The 24,416-nt window shown below is 44.6% G+C and overlaps 1 protein-coding gene across 1 annotated transcript in view; it reads left to right on the forward strand.

Moving 5' to 3' along the window:
- The window catches only part of LOC146805377 (interleukin-18 receptor 1-like), a 372,740-nt gene that overhangs the window by 204,951 nt on the left and 143,373 nt on the right, over positions 1-24,416 (forward strand). The window contains exon 3 of the mRNA XM_085620501.1: positions 19,015-19,156. Within this exon, the coding sequence (XP_085476627.1) occupies positions 19,015-19,156 (142 nt within the window). The remainder of the gene's footprint in view (positions 1-19,014; positions 19,157-24,416) is intronic.

Raw genomic sequence — 24,416 nt, forward strand, 5'->3', positions numbered from 1 at the left:
CCACTGAAACCGAGAAAAGTTGAAGTACCAGCACCATAGAAGTGTGCTTGGATTTGTAGAACTAGAAGGGCCTTATTTATGAGGCCCTACAAGCAGCTTTGCGCCACCGGAACGTCACTTTTTTGAAGTTTCAGGTGGCGCAATGTATCATGGTATATTAATAAGGCCACGTAAAGCCACTTTATGTGGCTTTTCATGGCCTTATAAATATGTGCCTCTTTCACTCGAAAAACTGTGTGAAAGGGGTGTTTCATGGGTGTTGCTGTGGGTTTTCCGATGCAACACCCATGGAACCTGAAACATTCCCAGATTTATGAGAAATTGTACACCTGAGAAGGCATCAGAACCTAAGGGAGGCGCAAAGAGGAGAAATGTTTTTATTTCTCCTCGAGCCTTCCTTTTTGTATGTGTACTGCATTCTGCAGCACGCATAGAAAAAGAAAATCACTTCTTGTGATTGATTTTGTGCAGGAAGTTGCCCAGCCCCGCAATGCAGGCACCCATGCCCCATTTGGCACATGGCAGCCCATAGTGTGCCAGCACTGGGGAAAAGGACAGGAATTCACCACATCACATGGATGCGGTGGATTCCTGCCCTTTTGTTTTGATGTAGGGCAGCGCAGCAAGATTCCTTACGTTGCTATCCTACGTCATAACATCATAAATGAGGCCCAGAAGAATCTAAATGCAATGGGCCTCATTTATGAAAAGTGTTGCATCTCTGCGTGAAAACAGCGATGCAACACTTTTCAGTGCATCCTCCATGCGACACCATGGATGTGCCGTATTTACTGTACAGTGCTCCTTGTCGCAAGGATTTACAGATACGTCAGTATTCATGATGTATCTGAAGGCGCAAAAGTGGCACATTGCTGGGGTGTGTCTGAAAACAGAAGCAACTCCAGCAATGTGTCCTTTCACATGGCGTAAGCCCCATGAGAAAGAGCTTCCATCAGTCTTACACCTGCTGTTAGGTATTTAAAGCAGTGGTGTTCTAGAAGTGTCGTAGCAAAATCTTATTGATTTCACTGCGATACTTCCATGAGGCTTTTTTGTGGGGAAACGCCCACTCTGCATACATTATACTTGACGCAGGTATAATGTAGGGCAGGGGTTTACAAAGTGACGCATCTGCTTAGATGCATTACTTTGTAAATATGTTGCAGTGTGGCACAAATGTTACACCACTGGTAGGTCACAAAAAGTGCAAGGGGCTCAAAATTAAGCACCAATGAGTTTAACATGCTTATTAATTGATTACTATTTTATTTTCACAAAATAGTTATGAAAGTTATTGTTAAAAATGCTTTCTTTGATATAATTGTGCAGTTATTAATGATGAGACTTAACATCTCTATTGCTTTCATTGTAATGCATCATAAGAAATGAAAAAGTGGTGCAAAATCTGCTATATGTTATACGAATGATACTGACGACAGACTGTCGCCTCTGCCAGGATCAGCGATCCAGACGGGGCTGCGGTCAGAGCATGGTCCTAGGATGGCAGTGGTGACGAGGCAGGCACCACCATCGGATTACAATATCCCTTCCTGACAGCCTTTTTATGGCGGGAATACTGCCATGAAAAGGTTGTTAGAAAGGAATATTGGGGGCCCCAAACAGGCCCTCCGTCCATTGTGGGCCACTTTGCAGTGGCCCTGGGGGCAAATTTAGTGCTGTCACTCACCTCTGTGCACCGTGTGCCATGCACCACATGGTGCATGGCACACAGTGCATGGACATGCAGTAACTGCATGCACGGCATTGGCATGTACTGCGGCCTTTTTCCGTGACTGCAGAATATCCCTGCTGTGTTTCCGACCGTCAGCATCCTAATGGGGCAGTCGCACCACCCACATGCTTGTCGAGGGCTCCTACCCAGCGCAATAGCGGTCAGTGGTCCAACCGACCAGCATCAAAATGATGCCTATAGATTCAGTAAAATAATTTTATTATAATGATTTTTAAGAATAATTTACATGTATGTACTTTGAATAATAGGCCATAATTAGGGTTGACCATTTCTATTCAATAATCACTGACAATGTTACAATTACTTCTCTATGTGATGTACTTGATTTATTTCAGTATGCTTGAACCTAATTATGAGTTTATTTTACTTAATAACAAATGCTAACCTTTAAACAATTTAATTACCTTTTTCCCTAAACTGCATAATTTCAGAGCCTAGTGTAATGAACTTTTGCTATGTTTCCTCAAATGTTGCTTTATCTGTTCTGTTCATGTAACATACTTTAATCAATAATACATTTCTCCAGTAGTTCATTCTGAGTGAATTGATGGGAACTCGACCTTTAGACTAAATCCATGAAGAGCAACAAAGTATATTAGTTCTTTGTCAACTAACCTGTGTGGACAGAATGGACGGTTGTTTCTCATGAGCAACATGGGAAAATATGTTGGAGTATTAAATTTGTAGCTGGTGAACAGAAGAACGGTCACAAGACAGTCAGACCACTCTATGGTGACAACTGATGTCACAAATGGAAAATTTGTAGTATAGAAAGTGACTCTACAAAGCAGGAGACACACACCACTAATCCAGCGGTGTACCAACAACAGATACTCCAATACCATATACTCACCTGGGCCCATAAACACACACACAATTGAGTAAACCGCTAGAGTCAAAGGTTAAGATTTTTCTACAATGCAAGATTAGTTTTTCTTACTCTTAACTAACCTTTCACTGATCAAAAAGTTATTTCCTGTGGTCGATGGACCATTAGTTGAACTAGTTGATGGTGAAGATTAACACTAACTCTATCTTATTTCTTTAAAGTAAATAACCACTGACTCAGGAAGTTTTAAAACCTTTATCTAAATTAAATTTATGTGAACCATCTCAAATACACAGGGCATTCACCATCATTCTTAGGAGAGAACATTCAATCAGTTATTCATCAAACACATACTTTGGACTCACGCAATGATCAATGCTCAGAAAGGAAGAGGACAGAGAGAAAAGAACATCTGAAAATAACGAGAAAATATAATTACCAAGAATGGTGTGAAGACCAACCCCCTGGCCAAAGCTGGTAAGGGTCCCCTGGGATAGGTCAGGCGAAAAAGACTTCAGGACAGGATTCAGGACAGGATAGTAGACCTCTTTAATACCGACGGTTGAGTCGCACCCCTCTCTGACACTCTCTTCCTCCTCGAGATTCTTCCGCGATCTTCTTATCTAACTCAATTAATTTAGGATTCAGCTTCTTCATCAGCATCTCACAGCAGCTCTGCCAGCATCAACATCTCCCACAGCACCGACAGCATCCCGAGCTCTCGACATTCAGCAAATCTTCATTTCTTGTGCGCGCGCTCACTAAGTAACTAAAGCTACCTCAATTATACCTTTCGTTCATCATGTACAACCCACTAAAGTTTCAATATCGTAAAAATGTGAAATCTAATTGGTCAGGCAAGGGGGGGGGGGAGATCATCACACTATGCTTACATGTCAATTTACTTCAGTTAAAACATTGTTCATAAACCCATCCCCTTAATTTTTATTCATGATTTTTATTTCCCACCCACATTCATGTTTCATTTGCAACATTTGTCAAAAATTTAACATGTAGGTCCATTCAGTTGAACTTTTCACCGTCCGTTCTCAGACTGGGACACTCTGTGACCTTGGGTTTGCTTCAAACTCCGACTCATCATTCTGGGTTCACTTTCAGTAGTCATGCGCACCTGTTACGTGACTCAGGTTATTTCAGTCATACATGAGAGGCCCAAATGTGCACTAGTGATAAAGTCAGAAAGACAAATGTTACTTTAAAAAATAAATGGTTTACCCTGTATACCACCCATCTCTACTATATTCCCCTTTGCTTATTAATACTTTTCCCCCATTAGCATCAGTAAAATAGCTTGTTTTCACTTCAGCTAAGCAAGTGCCATGCACGCGAGTCTTTAACTCTCCATTTTAGTGCCTTCTGCTCATGCGCAAGAATTTCCCTCCAAGCGACAGCTCGTCATATTGCGTAGATGCAGTTGACGCATGCGCAGTAAAGATTTTTCCATTAAAAGCAGTTTTAGCTCTTCGTTCATGTTATTAGCGTTAGTAAACACATAGGCAAGCTTCACTAACCCACGTGTTCATGTGGTGCATATTAGTTTCACACAAAACATAATTATTAACATGTTAGTGAATTAAACGAGAGGATTTCTTCCGAGCAAGTCTCTTCTTTACGAGGCCTTGCTCCATCACTACCACCTACTACTACTGCTGCTGCTGTGGGTGCTGCTGTTCTTAACAGATTGACTGGAATCCTTCATTGCCAACGCCCTTTCTGATTATGTTTCCATGCCCCACGACCCTTGCCTTTTTTTATTTGCCAACAAACTTGACGATATGGAGCCGTCTGGAGAGAGACCAGCCCTGAACTTTCCTAATTTTTACTCCTTTCCCCTTGCCCACACACATGGACTTTTCATTTCTGGACTCTAACTTGATGCTTTTGTCTCTTCTAAGAGAACTCTTCCAACCATCCTCCTGCCTTTGTTGGTGGTAGAAAACGTTAACCTTAAACATCCTCTTAATGGATTCTCTATTTAGCAATGGAGTACTTTGACTAAATGTGTGGTTTTATACATACGCTGTTCGACTCATGATTGAACTGCTTCCAATGTTACTTATATGCATTGAGTTTACAATAACCATATTATCTAATTTGTCTTAGGGCCATATGTATCAAGCCTTTTTCCCCGTATGCAAATGGGCAGATTCTCAGAATCAGTCCGTTTGCGAATTGGAAAAAGCCTTTTGTGATGTATCATCCCAAAAGGCCATCATAAAATAGAGAATTGCAAAATGTGCTGTGAGAAGTTGGCCTGATATATGCTGTCTACTAGTTCTAGTGGGCACCTTGTATCAGTCCAAACAACCCCTTATTGGTTTTAGGTAAAAGACAACCTTTATTGAAAGCTATCCTAGTGGTAGCTATGGAGAGCAGCCTTCAGGCTAAGTCTTGAAGGAATGTAAAGCAGCTTGTTTTACCAGTCTATAATCTCTTGAGTCACTAAATGAATGATATCCACACCAGGTATATATATAAAATATATGTATGTATTACTAAACACACCCTCCTAGTCTCTTTATGAGACTAGAGGTCAAAACACATAAGTCACACTTCAATAATCACAGTAAAATAGCACAAATACATGTCAGGCCCTAGGGGTGAGCCAAACCATATACTAAAATAGTGGTATAAGAACCACGACTTAACTAGACACAAGGCCTGGAGCCTGTAGAATCGCTGGGACCCCAAGGAACCACCCAAGGTAGTGACACAGGGGACCCACGGGGGCCGTGTGCAGTGTGTGAACACAACCGCAAGCTCCCGTTAGCTTCAATGGGGAAAGTTGCAGTTAGATTTTTAAAGATTAGGGACACTTAGAAATGAGTCAGGACCAAACCCTTTTGGACTAGGAAGTTCTAGGGCTAGCACCCACGGGAGCACCGGAGTACTCGTGTTACCTCACCCAGGGAAGCCGGGTGCATGGGTGTCTTTTGGTGTCGGGTCACGTCGTCGATTTCAATGTGAGCTGGTGAAGAAGTGCTGCTGCCGTGAAGATGCGAAGTGTCCAAAGAGATCCAAACCTGGATAGCAGATGAGAAGAACCTGAAAGCAGAGTGGACAGAGTCTGGGTCACTTGCCAGTGACCAGGAAGGGCGATGAGAAGATGTCGGGTGATTTCAAGTGAGGGAGATGAAACTTGACTCTTCAGCCACGAGGACCAGGAGGCGTCGAGGATGACCAGGAACTGGATTCCAGCGGCCCGCAAAAGGATGTCGAGTGCTGTAGTGTCATTGCTGGGATTGGACACAACAAGCCTTGGCAACAGCAACCCACGCAGAAATGAGAAACGAGAAAGATGCTTCGGTGCAGACCAGCAAGGTCTGTGGGACTCACCACTTGGATGGGAGTCAGTGCATGTCTGGAGCAACCAGGAAAGCCCAAGGAAATGCAAAGTTACCCCCTCAGGGACCCACCAGTCAACGGACCAGGGATCGCGAAGGGACCGCAAGACAAAATACAAAATGGCAGCCCACGGGTCACTCGGAATGACCAGGCCAACAATCTTCAGTGGATTCAGTGCTCGAGGTGAGGGCTACAAGTCAGCCTAAGCACAACTTCAAGAGACATCGAGAAGTCAATGCACTTGCAGAAATGCACGGTGACCAGGAGTTCCGGTTCCACGCTACTCACAAGTGCTGTGGGTCTCAGCTCTGCTGGGGACTCGGGTTGGCCTCTGAGATGTCTGGAAATCCTCTTCCTGGGCTGCAAATACTTCGGAGTCCGGCGGGAGCTTTGATTCTGCAGACTGGCAAATTGCTTTGTTGGTGCATGCCAAGCAGGGGAGTCACTCCTTGACCCCAAGGGAGATTTCTTCAGTCCTCTGGTCTTGAGCAGAGCGTCGAAGGTCCAGGATTCAGCATCAGAGTTTCGTCCAGGGTAATCTAAAGTCCTAAGGACAGGTGTCCCATACTTATACTAAGATAGGGGGTTGGACATACTCTGGGGACCCACCTATGGGAGGGTTTGGAAAGAGGGGTGTCTACACCCATTTCCTTTGTCCAGTTTCACGCCAGAGCAGGGGCCGGAAGCCCCTGAACTGGTTTGAGCTGCACTATGCACAGGGACACCAAATGTGCCCCCAGTGCAGGACTTCAAAGCACTCAGAGAGTGCTCCCACCCAGCCCCAATACACATAAACCTGTCTGGGAGGTGGTTACACCTCCCTGTGACAGCAAACCTATTGGCCAGGCATCCCCTGCTGGAGTTTCGGTCAGCAGCAGGAGGCCAGACCTGTGTCTGTGGCTGCAGCATCCATGTTGTGATGCCAGGGCTCTTAAGTTTCTACCGGGTATACCAGCGCTGTCATGTCTCTCCCTCTAGAAGGGTGAGATCATACTCCCACACCAGCTACTGGTGTGGGGGTATGAATCCAAGGTATTTGACACCAAACACGACATGTTTCCGTGCAGCCAGTCCAAAATTAGCATTTACTGTTTGGTTATAATGCACTTAAGAGTATATGGTCAGGCTGCACTACTGACAACCCTGGAGAAGAGATTACAAAGGCTGCAGAGGGGCTCAGCTCATGCCTGGGCACCCCCTCACATATAACCAAGCACCCTGCCTTCAGGATTGATAAGGCCTGCCATAGGGGTGACTGATAGGTTTGTATGTGCAGTATATGGTGAGATATAGTGAACCTATATCTCAGTAAGGGGTGCATGCACCACCTTACCCAGGCTGCAGTAGCAGACCTGTGGTGTCATTTTGGGTGTCTTTTCAGGGGTGGCGTAACACATGCATCAACCCCTGGTAGGCCTCTGTGGTACCTATGCCCTGGGTACATAGTATACCATATACTACGGACTGATAAGGGCACCTCAGATCCAATCTGAACTGTACCTAAAGTACATGGAATCATTTTTAGAGAGGAAGCATCTAGGCTGGGGCACTAATTAGCAGGGTCCCAGCCTAAAGTCGAAAAACAGTGAAACACCAGCAAAAAGTGGGGGTAAACATGTGAAGCAGATCCTACTCTCCTACACACCCCTCCCAAACCCAGGGACATTAAACTAACCTTGACCAGTTGAGTCTTCATGTTCTAAGTGGAAATATATCTGGAGAGTCCATCTGCATTGGCATGGTTACTCCCAGGTCTATGTTCCATTGTATAGTCCATCCCCTGTAGGGAAATGGACCACCTAAGCAATTTAGGATTTTCACCCTTCATCTGTTTTAGCCATAAGAGGGGCCTATGGTCTGTCTGAACAATGAAGTGAGTACCAAATAAGTATGGCCTCAATTTCTTCAGAGCGCAAACCACAGCAAAGGCCTCCCTCTCAATGGCTAACCAACGTTTCTCTCTGGGGGTCAACCTTCTGCTTATGAAAGCTACTGGTTGATCCTGACCTTCATCATTCAACTGTGACAGTACAGCCCCTACCCCCAACTCAGAGGCATCTGTTTGGACAATGAACTTTTTGGAGTAGTCAGGACTTTGCAGAATAGGAGCAGTGCACATGGCCTGCTTCAGGTCATCAAGTGCCTTTTGACAGCTAGCTGACCACTGAACTTTTTTGGGAATTTTCTTAGAGTTTAAGTCATACAGGGGTGTCACTATTGATCCATACCCCTTGACAAATCTTCTATAGTACCCAGTCAGGCCTAAGCAGGCTCTCACCTGAGTCTGGGTAGTGGGAGCAACCCAGTCCATTATGGTCTAGATTTTGCTCTGCAATGGTTGAACCTGGCCTCCACCTACAAGGTGGCCCAGGTACACAACCTGACTCTGCCCTATCTGGCACTTAGTAACCCTGATAGTTAGGCCTGCTTTTTGCAGGGCCTCCAAAAGATTCCTCAGGTGGACCAGGTGATCCTCCCAGGTGGAGCTAAAGACAGCAATATCATCTAGATATGCTGCACTATAGTCTTCCAGGCCTTTAAGGACTTGATTCACCAACCTTTGGAAAGTGGCAGGTGCATTCTTCAAACCAAAGGGCATTACCACAAATTGATAGTGCCCACTAGGGGTAGACAATGCTGTCTTTGGCTTTGCATCATCAGCTAGTCTGATCTGCCAGTAGCCAGCTGTCAGGCCAAATGTGCTTAGAAACTCGGCTGAGGCCAAAGTGTCTATTAACGCATCTGCCCTGGGGATGGGATGGGCATCAGTCCTATTGACTGCATTGAGACCCCTGTAGTCTACACAAAACCTCATTTTTCTCTTGCCATCTGTGGTGTGAGGTTTAGGTACCAGGACTGCTGGACTAGCCCAAGGGCTAACTGAGGTTTCAATCACTCCCAAATCCAACATCTTTTGGATTTCTGTCCTTATACAGTCCCTGACATGGTCAGGTTGCCTGTAGATCTTATTCTTCACAGGCAGACTGTACCCAGTGTCCACTTTATGAGTGCACCAGGTGGTCTGACTTGGAATCAGAGAAAACATATGTCTGAACTGGCTGAGAAGTTTTCTGCAGTCAGTTTGCTGCTGGGCAGTGAGGCTGCCTGCCAAGGCTACACCATCAACTGACCCATCATCAGGGTTCTGAGAAAGCAGGTCAGGGAGTGGGTCACTCTCTTCCTCCTGTCCTTCATCGGTAGCCATGAGCAAGCCTATTTCTGCCCTGTCAACATATGGTTTTAGTCTGTTGAACCCTGTGGGGACTCCTAGGGGTTCCAAGGTCTACCAAGTAGGTGATCTCCCCTTTCTGTTCAACAATTGTATGGGGGTCACTCCATTTGTCCTGGAGGGTTGCTGGGGCCACAGGCTCCAACACCCACACTTTCTGTCTTGGCTGGTAGACAGTCAGTACAGCCTTTTGGTCATGCCAGGCTTTTTATAATTCCTGGCTAGCCTCAAGGTTTTTGGTTGCCTTTTTCATGTATTCAGCCATCCTGGAGCGGAGACCAATTACATAGTCCACTATGTCTTGTTTGGGGGGCTTGAGAGGTGACTCCCATCCTTCCTTAACCAGACACAATGGACCCCTGACAGGGTGACCAAACAAAAGTTCAAAAGGGCTGTAACCAACCCCCATTTGAGGCACCTCCCTGTATGCAAATAAAAGGCAGGGCAAGAGTATGTCCCATCTTCGCCTAAGCTTTTCTGGGAGTCCTTTAATTATGCCCTTTAAGGTTTTGTTGAACCTTTCAACTAAACCATTGCATTGTGGGTGATAGGGTGTGTTGAACTTGTAGTTCACTCCACACTCCTTTCACATAGCAGTCAATTAACTAGACATGACATTTGCATCCCTGTCAGATACTACTTCCTTAGGAAAGCCTACACTTGAGAATAGACCCAAGAGAGCTCTTGCCACCACAGGTGCTGTAGTGGTCCGTAGAGGAATTGCTGCTGGGTACCTGGTGGCATGATCCACCACCACCAGTATAAATCTGTGCCCAGATACTGTTTGAGGATCCATGGGACCAACAATGTCAATCCCCACCCTCTCAAAGGGAACCCCCACCACAGGTAGTGGTATCAGAGGGGCCTTTGTGGCTCCACCTGCCTTACCACTGGCTTGGCAGGTCACACAGGAGAGACAAAACTCCTTAGTGTCTTCAGACATGTGGGGCCAGTGAAAGTGAGGGACAATTCTGTCCAAATTCTTGTTCTGGCCAGGTGTCCTGCTAGGGAAATATAATGGGCTAGTGTGAATAGGAAGCCCCTAAACGTCAGAGGTATAACCAACCTCCTGGATGCACCAGGCTTGGGGTCTCTACACTCTGAATAAAGGAGTCCATCATCCCAATAAACTTTATGGGTGTCACTAGCATTCCCAGCAGCCTCATCAGCAGCTTGCTTTCTGAGGGGTTCAAGAGAGGGGCAGGTTTTCTGCTCCTGGATCAGATCAGACCTGGAAGTACCCCCTGCCCCCAAGAAGTCAACCTGGTCAGGTTCAAGCTCATCTGGGACAGTTCCTTCTTAAGGCTCAAGATCATCTCCATGAGGAGACTGATCAGCATTCTGAGTCAGGTGGGAAGGCACTGCCTTAACCCTACTGCTCCTCCTCTTGGCAGGCACCTGGTCCATTATTTAAGAATCCAGGAACTGTCCAGTTTTAGACATTTTGGCCTGTGACCTACTCACAGCAAAGACATGAGCAGGGATCCCTAACATTTCTGCATGTGTCCTGAGCTCCACTTCAGCCTAGGCTGAAGATTCTAGATCATTGCCAAGCAAGCACTGTAGTGGTAGGTCTGCACTTACCACAACCTTCTTAAGGCCAGTTACCCCTCACCCGGAGAAGTTAACAACTGCCAGAGAATGGTCTGTTCTGACATTGGTAACATTGGTCACTTGGTACATTTCACCAAGTATAATCTGCCCAGGATCCACAAGAACTTTGGTCACCATTGTGACACTTGCTCCTGTGTCCCTGAATGCCCAAGCCTCTACTCCATTTATTAAAGGCTGTTGTCTGTATTTGCCCAGATTACTGTGGCTCACAAAGGGGGACATATCCATGCCCCCATCACAGACAAGCACAGCCTGAGTTGGAACTATGACTAGGCCAGAGTCTATCTCAGAACCCAGGGGCAACCCTACTACACCCTTTTTCTGAACATTGCCACCACCTATTGTAGCTGTACTACGGGGAACATTTGCCTTAGGGGCAATGGCGGCTGTAGTAGATTCTTTGGGCTTGGTGCAGTCACTGGTCCAGTGAGTTTTCTGTTTACAGATTTTGCACCAAGGTTTCTTTTGGCCTTTTCTCTTGTTAGACTGCGAATCCCCACCTGAAGAAGATTTTTGGGGGCCTTGTGAAGACTTCTGGTCTTTACCCTTCTCCCCACCATTATCAGAGTTTTTAGGATCGTGCTTCTTGGGTTCACCACTTTGGTTCTGTACCTTCTGCCTCACCCTGGTTCTGACCCACTTGTCTGCCTTCTTTCCCAATTCTTGGGGAGAGGTCAGAACTGAGTCTACCAGGTACTGGTGCAACAGCTGATTCTGACAAGTATTAAGGATCTGCTCCCTCATAATCAAATTGTACAATCCTTGATATTCATGCACTTTACTGCCAAGCAACCAACATTCCAGAGCCTTAGTAGCACAATCTACAAAGTCTACCCAGTCCTGAGTCTGTGCCGTTTGGGATCCCTGACCTTTAACCTGCATTGCTCAGTGGTTAGGCCAAAACCATCAATTAAGGAACTCTTCAGACTGTTGTAATCATCTGACTCCTCTTCTCTAACAGTGAGGAGTTTATCTTTACCTTTGTCTGCAAAGGAGAGCCACATGGTTGCTGCCCACTGAACCTGGGGGACCCTTTGTACTTTACAGGCCCTTTCCAGTGCAGTTATCCATTTGTGGATGTCATCCCCACTCTGGTAGGGAGGGACTTATTCAGGTTTCTATGGTCATGAGACCTCTCCCTATCTCTAGGGATGTTGCTGCCACCATGGGACTCTGGTCCCAACTTCTTTCTAGCGCCATAGAGCTCTAGGGCCTCCTTATCTAGGGCTACCTGCTTTCTTGTGATTTCAAGCTGAACTTCCACATACTTGAGCAGTGTCTCCCTTCTCTCCTGAGAGGTTTCCCTCCTATGAGAGGAGATTGAGGTCCCTATAGATGAGTTAGAATGGTTAGACTCCACTGAGGGAGATCTTGACCTTCTTGGCACACCACCAACTCTCCCAGAAGGGACAAAGAGGGGTCCATTTTGGTCCTCTCCATCACTGTCTAGGGGAGCTGGATTTTCCAGGTCCAGATCATTGTTATCTGCCTGGCCAGCCTCAGAGGTCAGGTTATGGGGAATTTCACCCCTAGGCCTTTCCTCAGGTGCTGTCCCACACACTATGCCTAGCCCTTCAGATCCTAAAGATCTGCTAAGGTCATCCAGCCTGAGTACCTCTATGAGATGCTGAGTGGTTGGACTTTTGCCTGTCTTCAGTTTCCTAGTTGTACATAATGCTCTCAGCTCCATAATTGGGAGTCTATCATACTGGGAATCTTGAAGGACCTACTGGTTCCTGACCTTGAAGACATTACTAGTGTGGTGTATTGCACTACCTACTCTAGTGTGGCCTACTAAACTCTATTGAGTTGTAGAAAGGGTGTGCTATCTCTTAACACACAACTCTAAGCTCAGTAGAACTTACTGTATTCTAAAGTTTGTATTATATGTACCTAGGGTACCTTTAGTGGTTTTCAGTTAGTTACTCAATTGAGATTATCTGATAAAACAATAGCAAGCTGGAATCCCACACGCTGCACACCAATGTGAGAAGTTGGCCTGATATATGCTGTCCACTAGTTCTAGAGGGCACCTTGTATCAGTCCAAACAACCCCTTATTGGTTATAGGTTAAAGACAGCCTTTATTGAAAGCTATCCTAGTGGTAGCTATGGAGAGCAGCCTTCAGGCTAAGTCTGAAGGAATGTAAAGCAGCTTGTTTTACCAGTCTATAATCTCTTGAGTCACTAAATGAAAGATATCCACACCAGGTATGTATAAAAAATATATGTATTTATTACTAAACACACCCCCCTAGTCTCTTTATGAGACTAGAGGTCAAAACACATAAGTTACACTTCAATAATCACAGTAAAATAGCACAAATACACGTCAGGCCCTAGTGGCGAGCAAAACCATATACTAAAATAGTGGTATAAGAACCACGACTTAACTAGACACAAGGCCTAGAGCCTGTAGACGACGCGTTTTGTCCAACTTTGGACTTCTTCAGGGCTGCAACAAATTTATACACAAAAGGCAAAATGAATGGCATACATAAGGACCAAAACACAAGCAGCAATTACAATACAATTGTGAATATTAAAAAACAATTTGAATACAAACATATTGTTATAAATCTATATAAAACAATCGTCAAGAGCACACCATATTGCAGCTAAAAGGCATTAGAGATAAGCAACATCATAGCAGTGATATATTATACACATGGAAATCTCGAATCAGTGTATTAGTAAAGAGTCAGGACACTCCTTACCATATGTCACATTTCTGGAGGCCCATGAAATCATGACAAGAAAGAGAAAGAGAGCCAGTAAGGGACAAGAAAGAGTGGGAAAGTCGTCACCCAGGGTAAAAAGTGCGGAGTACGCGACACATGATAAAAAGATTTTTTTAGAGAACCCGTAGAAAAAAGAGGTGAAGTCAGGTGATGGCGGTCAAATGAAGGAAACCCAGCTAGTGATAACATCTGGGCCCAACGAAGTAAAAAGAGAAGAGAGTGACTACAAACAAACAAAACGCTGGGTCTGTACCCACCCAAAATAGTAGGTTGAATAATAAACACGTAGGGTTCTTATTAACTCAATTCAAGAGTCTTTCTCCATCCAATAGGATATAGTATATCCCTGATATGAGATCACTGTCCCTGAAAGGAAAAGCAGGTCACATCAGAGGCACCGTAGAGAAACGAAATCATTCTCTCTAGCTATTGTCATATAAAGGTCAAAATGTAATGCTACTTACTGTTTAAAAACAGAAGTAAATGGTACTAATTAGAAGATAAAAAAAGATCCTTTGCCATCAGTAACAAGCAATAGTAGGATAGTGGGTTTGTATGTAAACTCCTCCAATGATAAGGGCGAGTTTGTCCTATCGTGGGATACCTATGAAAAAAAGGGAAGGGACATACATGAGGCATGTTTCTTCAGAGAAATGGGCGTTTGTCGTTTTAATAAAAAAAGAGGAGGTATCCAAATACCTTAGGGGTAGAGACCACGGACAAAAGTACTAAAACCATCAACATGTCTACATTAGGCATGAGTCAAGCGTTTCCTGAGCAATAATACAGTTTGAAGCACCAAAAACCCTATAAACTTCACGTTAGAAACCGATAAGTATCCAGAAGGTAGAGGCCATTTAGGAAATAAAGAATACTCTCTGTAACTATCCACAGAGCGCAATTAACTCCATGCACGACTACCCTCCGTAAAAGCATGTCGGACAGCATCTTACCCGATTCAGTATCCAAATGGAAATCAAAGGGAGGCGCCAGCCCCGTCCGGTAACAGCGACATCCACTAGTGAAGAGAACTGTTTAAATAGTGTCTTATAACAGGCTATAATGGAAACACCTGAAACCAGACCCCAGGTGCGGGGATTCCAAATTATAGGTCAAGCGCCTCCCGACGGGAAAGAAGATCAATAGGTCGGCCGCCATGTTGGAAAGGTGAAAGAAGCCTGCAAGTCTGTAGCCAGAATCGTAACGTCAACGGGATATTCTTAATCACAAGTGTTCATCACCACCCTATGCCGATCCTGTAGTAATGTCCCAAATTACTACAGGATCAACTGTAAGCCGTACAAAAAACTATTAGTCCATAGTTCAAATCGTATTGTCAACGGTATATTACTAATCCCAAGTGTCCATGATTAGACTATACCGAACCTGTATTACTGCTCTAGACGTAGGGTAACAACTATGAGCCGTCCAAATTCATGTATGGACAAGGTTAAGATACGAAAGTAGTCGCCATCTTAAAACGGTGAAATGCGTGCGTGGTCGTATAGTTAAACAACGGTCTCAACCAAGGCATATCGAAAAAAACAAGAGGTGCGCCGCCATCTTTAAATGGTCAAATTGAGAATGGCTTCTAGTTGACGACAACGATGTACAAGGTGACTATGTCTCATAGTCAAAGGAGTAACCAAAAAGAGGTGAGAGTATTAAAAATGCCCAGCCAAACAATGGGGAAACACCCCCAAACGTCAATCTATAGCTGGCAATAACTATCCAACTAATGCCTCAATATCGGGAAGGGCGCCATCTTGAAGGGATAATGGACGCCCATGTATTTAGCCAACATAAAAAGAAAAAATTGACAGGGGACCCACGGGGGCCGTGTGCAGTGTGTGAACACAGCCGCAAGCTCCCGTTAGCTTCAATGGGGAACGTTGCAGTTAGATTTTTAAAGATTAGGGACCCTTAGAAATGAGTCAGGACCAAACCCTTTTGGACTTAGGAAGTTCTAGGGCTAGCACCCACGGGAGCACCGGAGTACTCGTGTTACCTCACCCAGGGAAGCCGGGTTCATAGGTGTCTTTTGGTGTTGGGTTGTGTCGTCGATTTCAATGGGAGCTGGTGAAGAAGTGCTGCTGCCGTGAAGATGCAAAGTGTTCGAAGAGATCCAAGCCTGGATCGAAGATGAGAAGAACCTGAAAGCAGAGGGGACAGAGTCTGGGTCACTTGCCAGTGACCAGGAAGGCAATGAGCAGATGCCCATCGATGTCGGGTGATTTCAGGTGAAGGAGGTGAAGCTTGACTCTTCAGCCACGAGGACCAGGAGGTGTCGAGGACAACCAGGAACTAGATTCAAGCTGTCCCACAAAGGATGTCGAGTGCTGCAGCATCGGTGCCCAGATTGGACACAACAAGCCTTGGCAACAGCAACCTACGCAGAAACGAGAAAGATGCTTTGGGGCAGACCAGCAAGTTCTGTGGGACTCACCATTTGGATGGTAGTCAGGGCAAGTCTGGAGCAACTAGGAAAGCCCAGGGAAATGCAAAGTTACCCCTCAGGGATCGACCAGTCAATGGACCAGGGATCGCGAAGGAACCTCGAGATGAAACACAAAATGGCAGCCCACGGGTCACTCGGAATGACCAGGACATAAATCTTCGGTGGATTCAGTGCTCAAGGTAAGGACTACAAGTCAGCACAAGCACGACTTCAAGAGTCATCGGGAAGTCAATGCACTTGCAGAAATGCACATTGACCAGGAGTTCCGGTTCCACGCTGCTCACGAGGGCTGTGGGTGTCAGCTTTGCTGGGGACTCGGGTCGGCCTCTGAGATGTCTTGAAATCCTCTTCCTGGGCTGCAAATACTTCGGAGTCCGGCGGGAGCTTCGATGATGCAGACTGGCAAATTGCTTTGTTGGTGCCTGCCAAGCAGGGGATTCACTCCTTGACCCAAAGGGAGATTTCTTCAGTCCTCTGGTCTTGAGCAGAACGTCGAAGGTCCAGGATTCAGCATCAGAGTTTTGTCCAGGGTAATCTAAAGTCCTAAGGACAGGGGTTCCACACTTATATTAAGGTAGGGGGTTGGACATACTCGGGGGACCCACCTATTGGAGGGTTTGGAAAGAGGGGTGGCTACACCCATTTCCTTTGTCCAGTATCATGCCAGAGCAGGGGCTGGAAGCCCCTGAACCGGTTTGAGCTGGACTATGCAGAGGGACACCAAATGTGCAACCTGTGCAGGACTTCAAAGTACTCAGAGAGTGCTCCCACCCAGCCCCAATACACATAAGCCTGTCTGGGAGGTGGTTACACCTCCCTGTGACAGGAAACCTATTGTCCAGGCCTCCCCTGCCGGAGTTTCGGTCAGCAGCAGGAGGCCAGACCCGTGTCTGTGGCTGCAGCATCCATTTTTTGATGCCAGGGCTCTATTAAGTTTCTACCGGTTATACCAGTGCTGTCATGTCTCTCCCTCTAGAAGGGTGGGATCATACTCCCACACCTGTTACTGGTGTGGGGGTATGATCCCAAGGTGTTTGACACCAAACTCAACATGTTTCCATGCAGCCAGTCCAAAGTTAGCATTTACCGTTTGGTTATAATGCACTTAAGAGTATATGATCAGGCTGCACTACTGACAACCACGGAGAAGAGATTCCGAAGGCTGCAGAGGGGCTCAGCTCATGCCTGGGCACCCCCTCACATATAACCAAGCACCCTGCCTTCAGGATTGATAAGGCCTGCCATAGGGGTGACTGATAGGTTTGTATGTGCAGTATACGGTGAGATATAGTAACCTATATCTCAGTAAGGGGTGCATGCAAAACCTTACCAAGGCTGCAGTAGCAGACCTGTGGTGTCATTTTGGATTGGCTTTCCAGGGGTGGCATAATACATGCTTCAGCCCATGGTAGGCCTCTGGGGTATCTATGCCCTGGGTACATAGTATACCATATACTAGAGACTTAGAAGGGCACCTTAGATCCAATCTGAACTGTACCTAAAGTACCTAAAGTACATGGAATCATTTTAGAGAGGAAGCAGCTAGGCTGGGGCCCTGATTAGCAGGACCCCAGCCAGACTAAAGTCGAAAAACAGTGAAACACCAGCAAAAAGTGGCGGTAAACATGTGAAGCAGATCCTACTCTCCTACACGTGCGATTCTCTATTTTGCGACTGCAATTAAGGAATTGCAAATTGCGATTCCTTAAATGCAATTCTGGAGAGACCAAAAATCTGCTATTTGGCCTTAAGGAATTGCAAATTACCACCAACTTCAAGTTGGTGGTAATTTGTGATTTTCTTTAAAAAAGCACTTTTTGGATTTTTTAAAAGTGCCATATGACGCACATACATGCCCTTAGGGCATGTATGTGCGCAAATTGTGCACACATGCATATTTCAGGGGTGCAACAGGGTGTACTTTTGGCACCCTTGCACCCTTGAAATTGCATTCTCAATTTGCGATTCTCTAATTGGAGATCACAAATTGAGAATGTCTTCCCATTCATTCCTATGGACCTCCTAGCCTATAGGAATGAATGGGAAGGTATTCCTTAATTGCAAATCTCTATTTGCGATTCACAAATATGTAATATGTAGGATTCGCAACATTATTAGCAAATCTTACTTACATTGCATTTTGCGATTCTCTAATTGCGATTCGCTAAAAATCGCACTTTGAGAATCGCAAAACTCTTTTTTGATACATATGGCCCTAGGTATTTTATTGTGGCTTAATGTTCTTTCCACAGATATTGATTTCTAAAATGCATGATAGGGAGAGCCATAGATTATTTTCAGAACATCAGGTTCTGTTGCTCTTATTCTGTGTAGCCACTGCAAAGCTTTTAGTTTGTATAATCGTAGTTAGATTGAACTTTTCTAGAAGGCTGGGTCTTCCAATTGCAATACTCTTTTTTTAAAGCATGGTTGTGAGGGTAGTGAATTAAAACCTTATCTCTAATTTGTGAATTGGCTCCCAATTATTGGTCCTCATTGGGTGGCCAATAGTGGGACATCCTAATATCTCACCCATCACTATGACGGAAAAAGGTCCATCTGAGGACCAATGCCTCTTTGGTAAAGTATACAATCAGAGTTCAGTGACTAAATAGTAGGGGCCTAGAACCATTATTAAAAATGAAAGCTTCTGCTGCAACGCACACTAATGCTGGTTCAGAGTGGGTACCTGGAGCAGTCTCACAGGAACAGTGGAAGAGTCACTGAGCCTGGCAAAATGTGTCCTCATGTATAGATCCTTAGAGTAGGCAGGGTCTGGTGAACAAAAGCTGGCATTGTTCTATTCTGAGTGTTGCAGGTGTCCCCCTTTATTCGGCTTGTCAGGTGATAAAAAAGAACTACAATAACCCCTCACAAATGATTTCTAAAAATGGGTTTCTTACAGACATGAGCAAGATTAGATTATAGAATTAATATCATGAACTCTCTGTTCTTTGTCACAGTACAACATTAAATATAATGCAATGTACATCTATATTTATATTCTTTTATGTTACCCTTTTAGGAAAGCCGAAGACAATTTCCTGCACAGCTGTCACCATCCACTCAAACACAACTGATGCAACATCTCTCTACTGGCTAATGACAAATGCAAGTGAAAATGTTTTCATTGAAATTGACGGAGTACAAGAAACCTCAACATCAAAGTAAGTTTGTCAGCTGAAGATTTCACATCATAATGTGACATAATTAAACCTAGCTAGTGACACAGGACAGTGAGTATGCAATCAAATAAAAATTATGGACATGTCAAAAGAAAACTTTTTATTTCATATCAGAGCATTGTATGTGCATCTCTGATATTGTTGTGATGTGTATCAACTCCTTTTCCTCTGTCATGCAGCAATTTGTTCAGATAGAGAGCTCCATGCTCCCAGAGTTCTATACCATCTACAGAATTATTAATCTTCAGGAGGGAATTTGAAGGATTAACCAACACAAAAAGTCCTTACTCTAATATGCATGTCGCAGAAATACTATACACGTGACTCCTAAGTAACCTTAAAAGAATCGTCAGCTAATGACAGTGTTCCATTGGATTGTATGATAGAATGCATGCATGGTTAAACCATGTGTGCCTCGACCACGCAACCCAAACCGCGAATGGGTCTTAACCATGCATTCCTTTACCACTCATACCTTTACCAAGCAATTTCGTGGTATAGGCATGAATGTAAAGGGGTATATGTGGCTCCCCCCACTACCCCTGACTGCACCTCCACCCCGTGCTGTTTCTAAAACCCTGCCCCTTTACTTACACTACCCCACCCCTTCCACTGCCCTGAAACCTACCCCGACCCCAGCCCTATAAACTATCCCGACTACCCATTCCCCTAAAGCCTAAAACCCTGCCCCTTTACTTACACTACCAGAACCATCCCTGTGCTGTCCCATAAACTACCCCAACCCTATCCACTGCCCTGAAACCTACCCCGACCCCAGACCTAAAAACTACACTGACTACCTATTCTCCTCCCACTACCCTAAAGCTTAAAACCCTGCCCCTTTACTTACACTACCGTGAACACCCTACTCTGTGCTGTCCTTTAGACTACCCCAGCTCCTTCCACTGCCCTGAAATCTACCCAGACCCCCAGCCATAAAAACTATCTGACTAACCATTTCCCTCCCACTGCCCTAAAGCCTAAAACCCTGCCCTTTTACTTACACTACTCCAACCCCCCGACCCCGTGCTGTCCCTTAAACTACCCCAACCTCTTCCACTGCCCTGAAACCACCCTGAGAGCCCCCCTCACCTCACCACAGCATCTTCCTTCTTCCGTCTTCACTGTCTTTTGTCTACCCAGCAGCTAGACCGCACACTGCCTTAACCACGCATATGTCTGGTTTAGGCATATGCATGGTTAAGGCAAGCGTGGTTGCACTTGTGTAGTACGAACACTCGTGGTTAAGACCATGGTGTTCTGACTGCTCCCCATTCAATTGAGCTTGAGACAAGGCCTTGCAGCCAAACATACATGCATGTTTTCCATTAGTATGAAACTGAAGTCAACTCTGATTGAGTCCATCCTCATCAATAGTGGCTTTCTCCACTCCCAAATTCAAGCTTGACTATCAGGTATGCACTCTGAAAGCATCTCCCGTAACACCACCACCTGCAGCAATACACTGGAGTTCACACAGACCTCAATCTCACCTCTGAGGAACATATGTGAAATATAAACATAGCTAGTTTCCAATTAAATCTTCTAAGCAGAACTAAAAGTTTCTTCAAAATTCTTCAATATTCACAATGTTCACTATACTACACATACCTTGGTACTGTTTAATGTGTGCAATGGTCCTGCTCACTGACCTACCCAAACCCTGCTGAAACTTATCCTGCAAGCCTGTAGCACACTTCATCATAAGCACAAGCCTGCTGCACACTTCATCATAAGCAAGAGAAAATGTATTCACATCAGCCCGCCTTTTAACAACTGCAAATGGTGCCCTTCACCTACAGTCTCAAATATGAGGTCATACACATGTAAGAAAAAAACTTAAAAAGCATGCTCTGCTTGTGGACAGTTCACAGCAGGACAAACACAGCACACTCTCGATGCTTGTGGTTCCCCTGCTGCTCCCCCACACTGCCTATGAGCATTTCAGCTACTACATCTGGAGCACTGTTTAATTAATGCAGCTAAATGTTCATCGACATAATAAATGTGGCACAAAGTCTGAATATCCTCTGCCTTCAACCTGTGAATCTAGAATTGGTCATTTACGATTAGCTGAGCACACTATAAATCATGCTCTCACCATGGAAATATTAACTTGGGCCACAAATGCAGTCCTTATGAAATTTGTATGATTTAATAGCAGAACTTAACAACACAATATATTTAAATAAGAGCATATATCCAAACGAAAAGGTTATACCTTACAGGCAGTGATGCCATTGAGAATGCCAATGTTAAGGTGATATTTAATGTTGATGTATTCTATGATGTAATGTTCCTGGCTATTGATGCTGTTCGTAGGCAATGTGAAGCTTCTACTCCTGGAATCCGGTCAGTGGATTCTTGGAGGCTGGTGGATGACAGTTGCTGAGGATCAGGCTGGCTAGGGGTTGTTGTTAGCAGCTAAATAAACACCTCTCATTTATACCTCTACCATGTCCTGACTTCTTAAAAATGGTGACCAAGATGGGATGCTGACCAGGAGGAAAATGTGGTAGTGAGGACTTGTGGACTGCAAGCGAGATTTAGGTTTCCTATCAGATTGAGGAAGGATATGACCTCTGGCCAGATAGGGGAAAGAATTTTGCCCTATGATTGCGCTGCCAGTGCATCACTTTTATTGGCGTACTGGCAGCGCAATGGGCTTCCCCATATTTATTTGGCCATGTAAATTCACCCTGCATGACTTTTCATGGTCTTGTAAATATATTTACCTTCCATACATTACGCTGCGTGAAAGGGGAGTTCCATGGGTGTTGCTGTGTGTGTTCCCATGCAACATCCATGGAACTTGACGCATTCCCAGATTTACAACATTTTGTAAGCCTGGGAATGCGTCAGTATCCTATGCCTCCCCAGGGAAGGTGTAAGGAGACACAACGAGGAGAAATACTTTTATTTCTCCTCATTCTTTCCTCTTTCCATGTGTGTTGCATTCTGCAGCATGCATAGAAAGAGGAAAATACATTTAATGATTGTTTTTGTGCAGGAATGTGACTCCTCAGAGCAGGCACCCTTTACAAAATGACACAACGGTGTCTGGGATCGAGCACGGCTGCTGTTTGTGCGCCAGCCTAGAGGATAAGGACAGGAAAGCGCCTTATCGTGTAGATACCGCACAATCCTGCCCTTTTATTTTGACATTGATCATTGATTGCACCACCAAGAAAAGTGGTGAAGTAGCTATTCATTGCTACTTTGGTTCACATACCTCTGTCTTCCTCAGTAATTTATATACAGCTCAGTCTTGGAAAATCCAAGAAACCTCCTTGGGATTGTCTAGCCTCATTGCTGACTGTAGGTGCTTTGGTCAATGCTTTAGAAATCTAGTGAGAAAAAATATAATATAAAACAGAATGATTTTAAGGGTGGGTAATGTTCCCCACTATCCAGTGTTAATCAGTTTCTGAACTCAGAATGCAGAGGTTTTTGTGGAATGCTTTGCTGACTCTTTGACTGCTGAAGAAAGGAATTCTAATCCCTGGATTACCAGTGCATAGAAGGAGGTGGGTGGTGACTGTGGAAGCATGTAGCTTGGATATACATTTTACGGGCCTGACTCCAAGTGAGGTGGTAAATTATAATTCCTGAACAATGCCATGTTTTTGCATGGGTCAGCATTGTGAGACTCTGCACCTATAATATTTCCATTTCAGCACATCAAATATGTCATCATTTACTGCAGGAAACATGCAGAATAGGGTATGGAAAAAAACAATCCCATGTGTAATTCCTTATTTATCTACTGAAAACCTGAAATAGGTAATATTTACAGTATATGTTGAATATGGCATCCTGTAGTGTCGGTATTTACTGAGGGTGGTAAATACTTCACCCTTTCCTATCTTACTTGGATTCAGGGCCGGTGGAATGAGTAATGCCAGTTACCAGAATCGTAACAGCTCAACAAGGTCTCAAACAAGTGGAATGTCACTCTGTGGAATTATGTGTAGGTACATAAAAACTCTGTGAGATTCCACACAGTTTCGCCTACGGCTGGACAGAAAATGCACATCGCACTGCCTGTGCTCTGATTTTAGCATCAATGGTACGTTCTGCTCTAGAAAATCAGCTCAAACAGCCCCAAACCACTTTTGACTTGATTTTGCTGCAGCTTGAGTTGAAAATATGCTCAGGAAGCAGCCCCTTGACCGGCGACTGATTGTAACCACCACTGTTCATAGAACCTGTAGGAACTCCTCCAAGCACCTGAAAATTGTGCTGGGGGACGCCAAATATCATTTACACTCACCAGCTTGCATTAAGCCTTGGGCTGAGCCAGTTACTAAAGGGGGAGGGGGGCACATTCAAATCCGTGGAATTTTCATTCCCCACTCACAGGAGACCTCCTAGTCGCACAGAATTCTCTTTATGAATAAATCCTTTTATGAGTGTGAATCTGGCAACTGGCAATTCCAAAACTAATTTTGCATGCATAAAAAGACTATTTATTTGTGCATATCAGACTTATAAACTGAAAGTAATTTTTGAAAAAGCCTCTCCAATATTTTTTGTAGATTTCTATTCCAGTTCAGATATAAATAATTCAGAATTTCTACTTTGTTTCTCTCGACAAGTCAATAAATATATAGATGACTGGGTTACTTTTGAAGGTAAGCATGTTGCCATCTCATGGGTGTGGACTCATGGTAATTGACAGATCAATGCCTTCCCTAATTAATCTGGGTCAATGTGTTTGTGTCCCATATCCAGATTATGTCAAATGGCCAGGTATATATTTTTAGATAAGGTGAATATGTAAGGGTGTTTACATCAAATTAGACAAAACCCCTATCAAGCAGGTGTCTGCCAGAAAAAAAACTTCTTTGGATATAATGAGATTGAGGCTGGAGCCTTTAGTGTGAGTTGCCTGTACTCAATTGTGGGGAGGCAAAAAAGAGTTAATAAAGCATGACAAACTGTATGCATTTTTTGGGCAATGGTACAATTTCTCCTATGGTGGATGCTAGTGGATATTTATTTTGGTGGTAGGAAGTAGGGAAGTTTAAGGCCAGTCATTAAACTTTGAAAGGTGGAGAGAGAATGTTTCAGTGGAAACATGTTTGCAGCTGAACACCCAGTCTCCACTAGCTAGTCTCTCCTCATACTTTAATTAAGGGGTTGGGGTGTGCTGCCCCCTTTCCTAGGGTTTCTTCGGCTCAGTGGACTCCATTCACTGTGGGACCCATTTGTAATAAATTTGGGGAGGGGGCGCACAGCC

Source organism: Triturus cristatus, chromosome 8, assembly GCF_964204655.1.
Source record: "Triturus cristatus chromosome 8, aTriCri1.1, whole genome shotgun sequence".
Taxonomy (NCBI): Eukaryota; Metazoa; Chordata; class Amphibia; order Caudata; family Salamandridae; genus Triturus; species Triturus cristatus.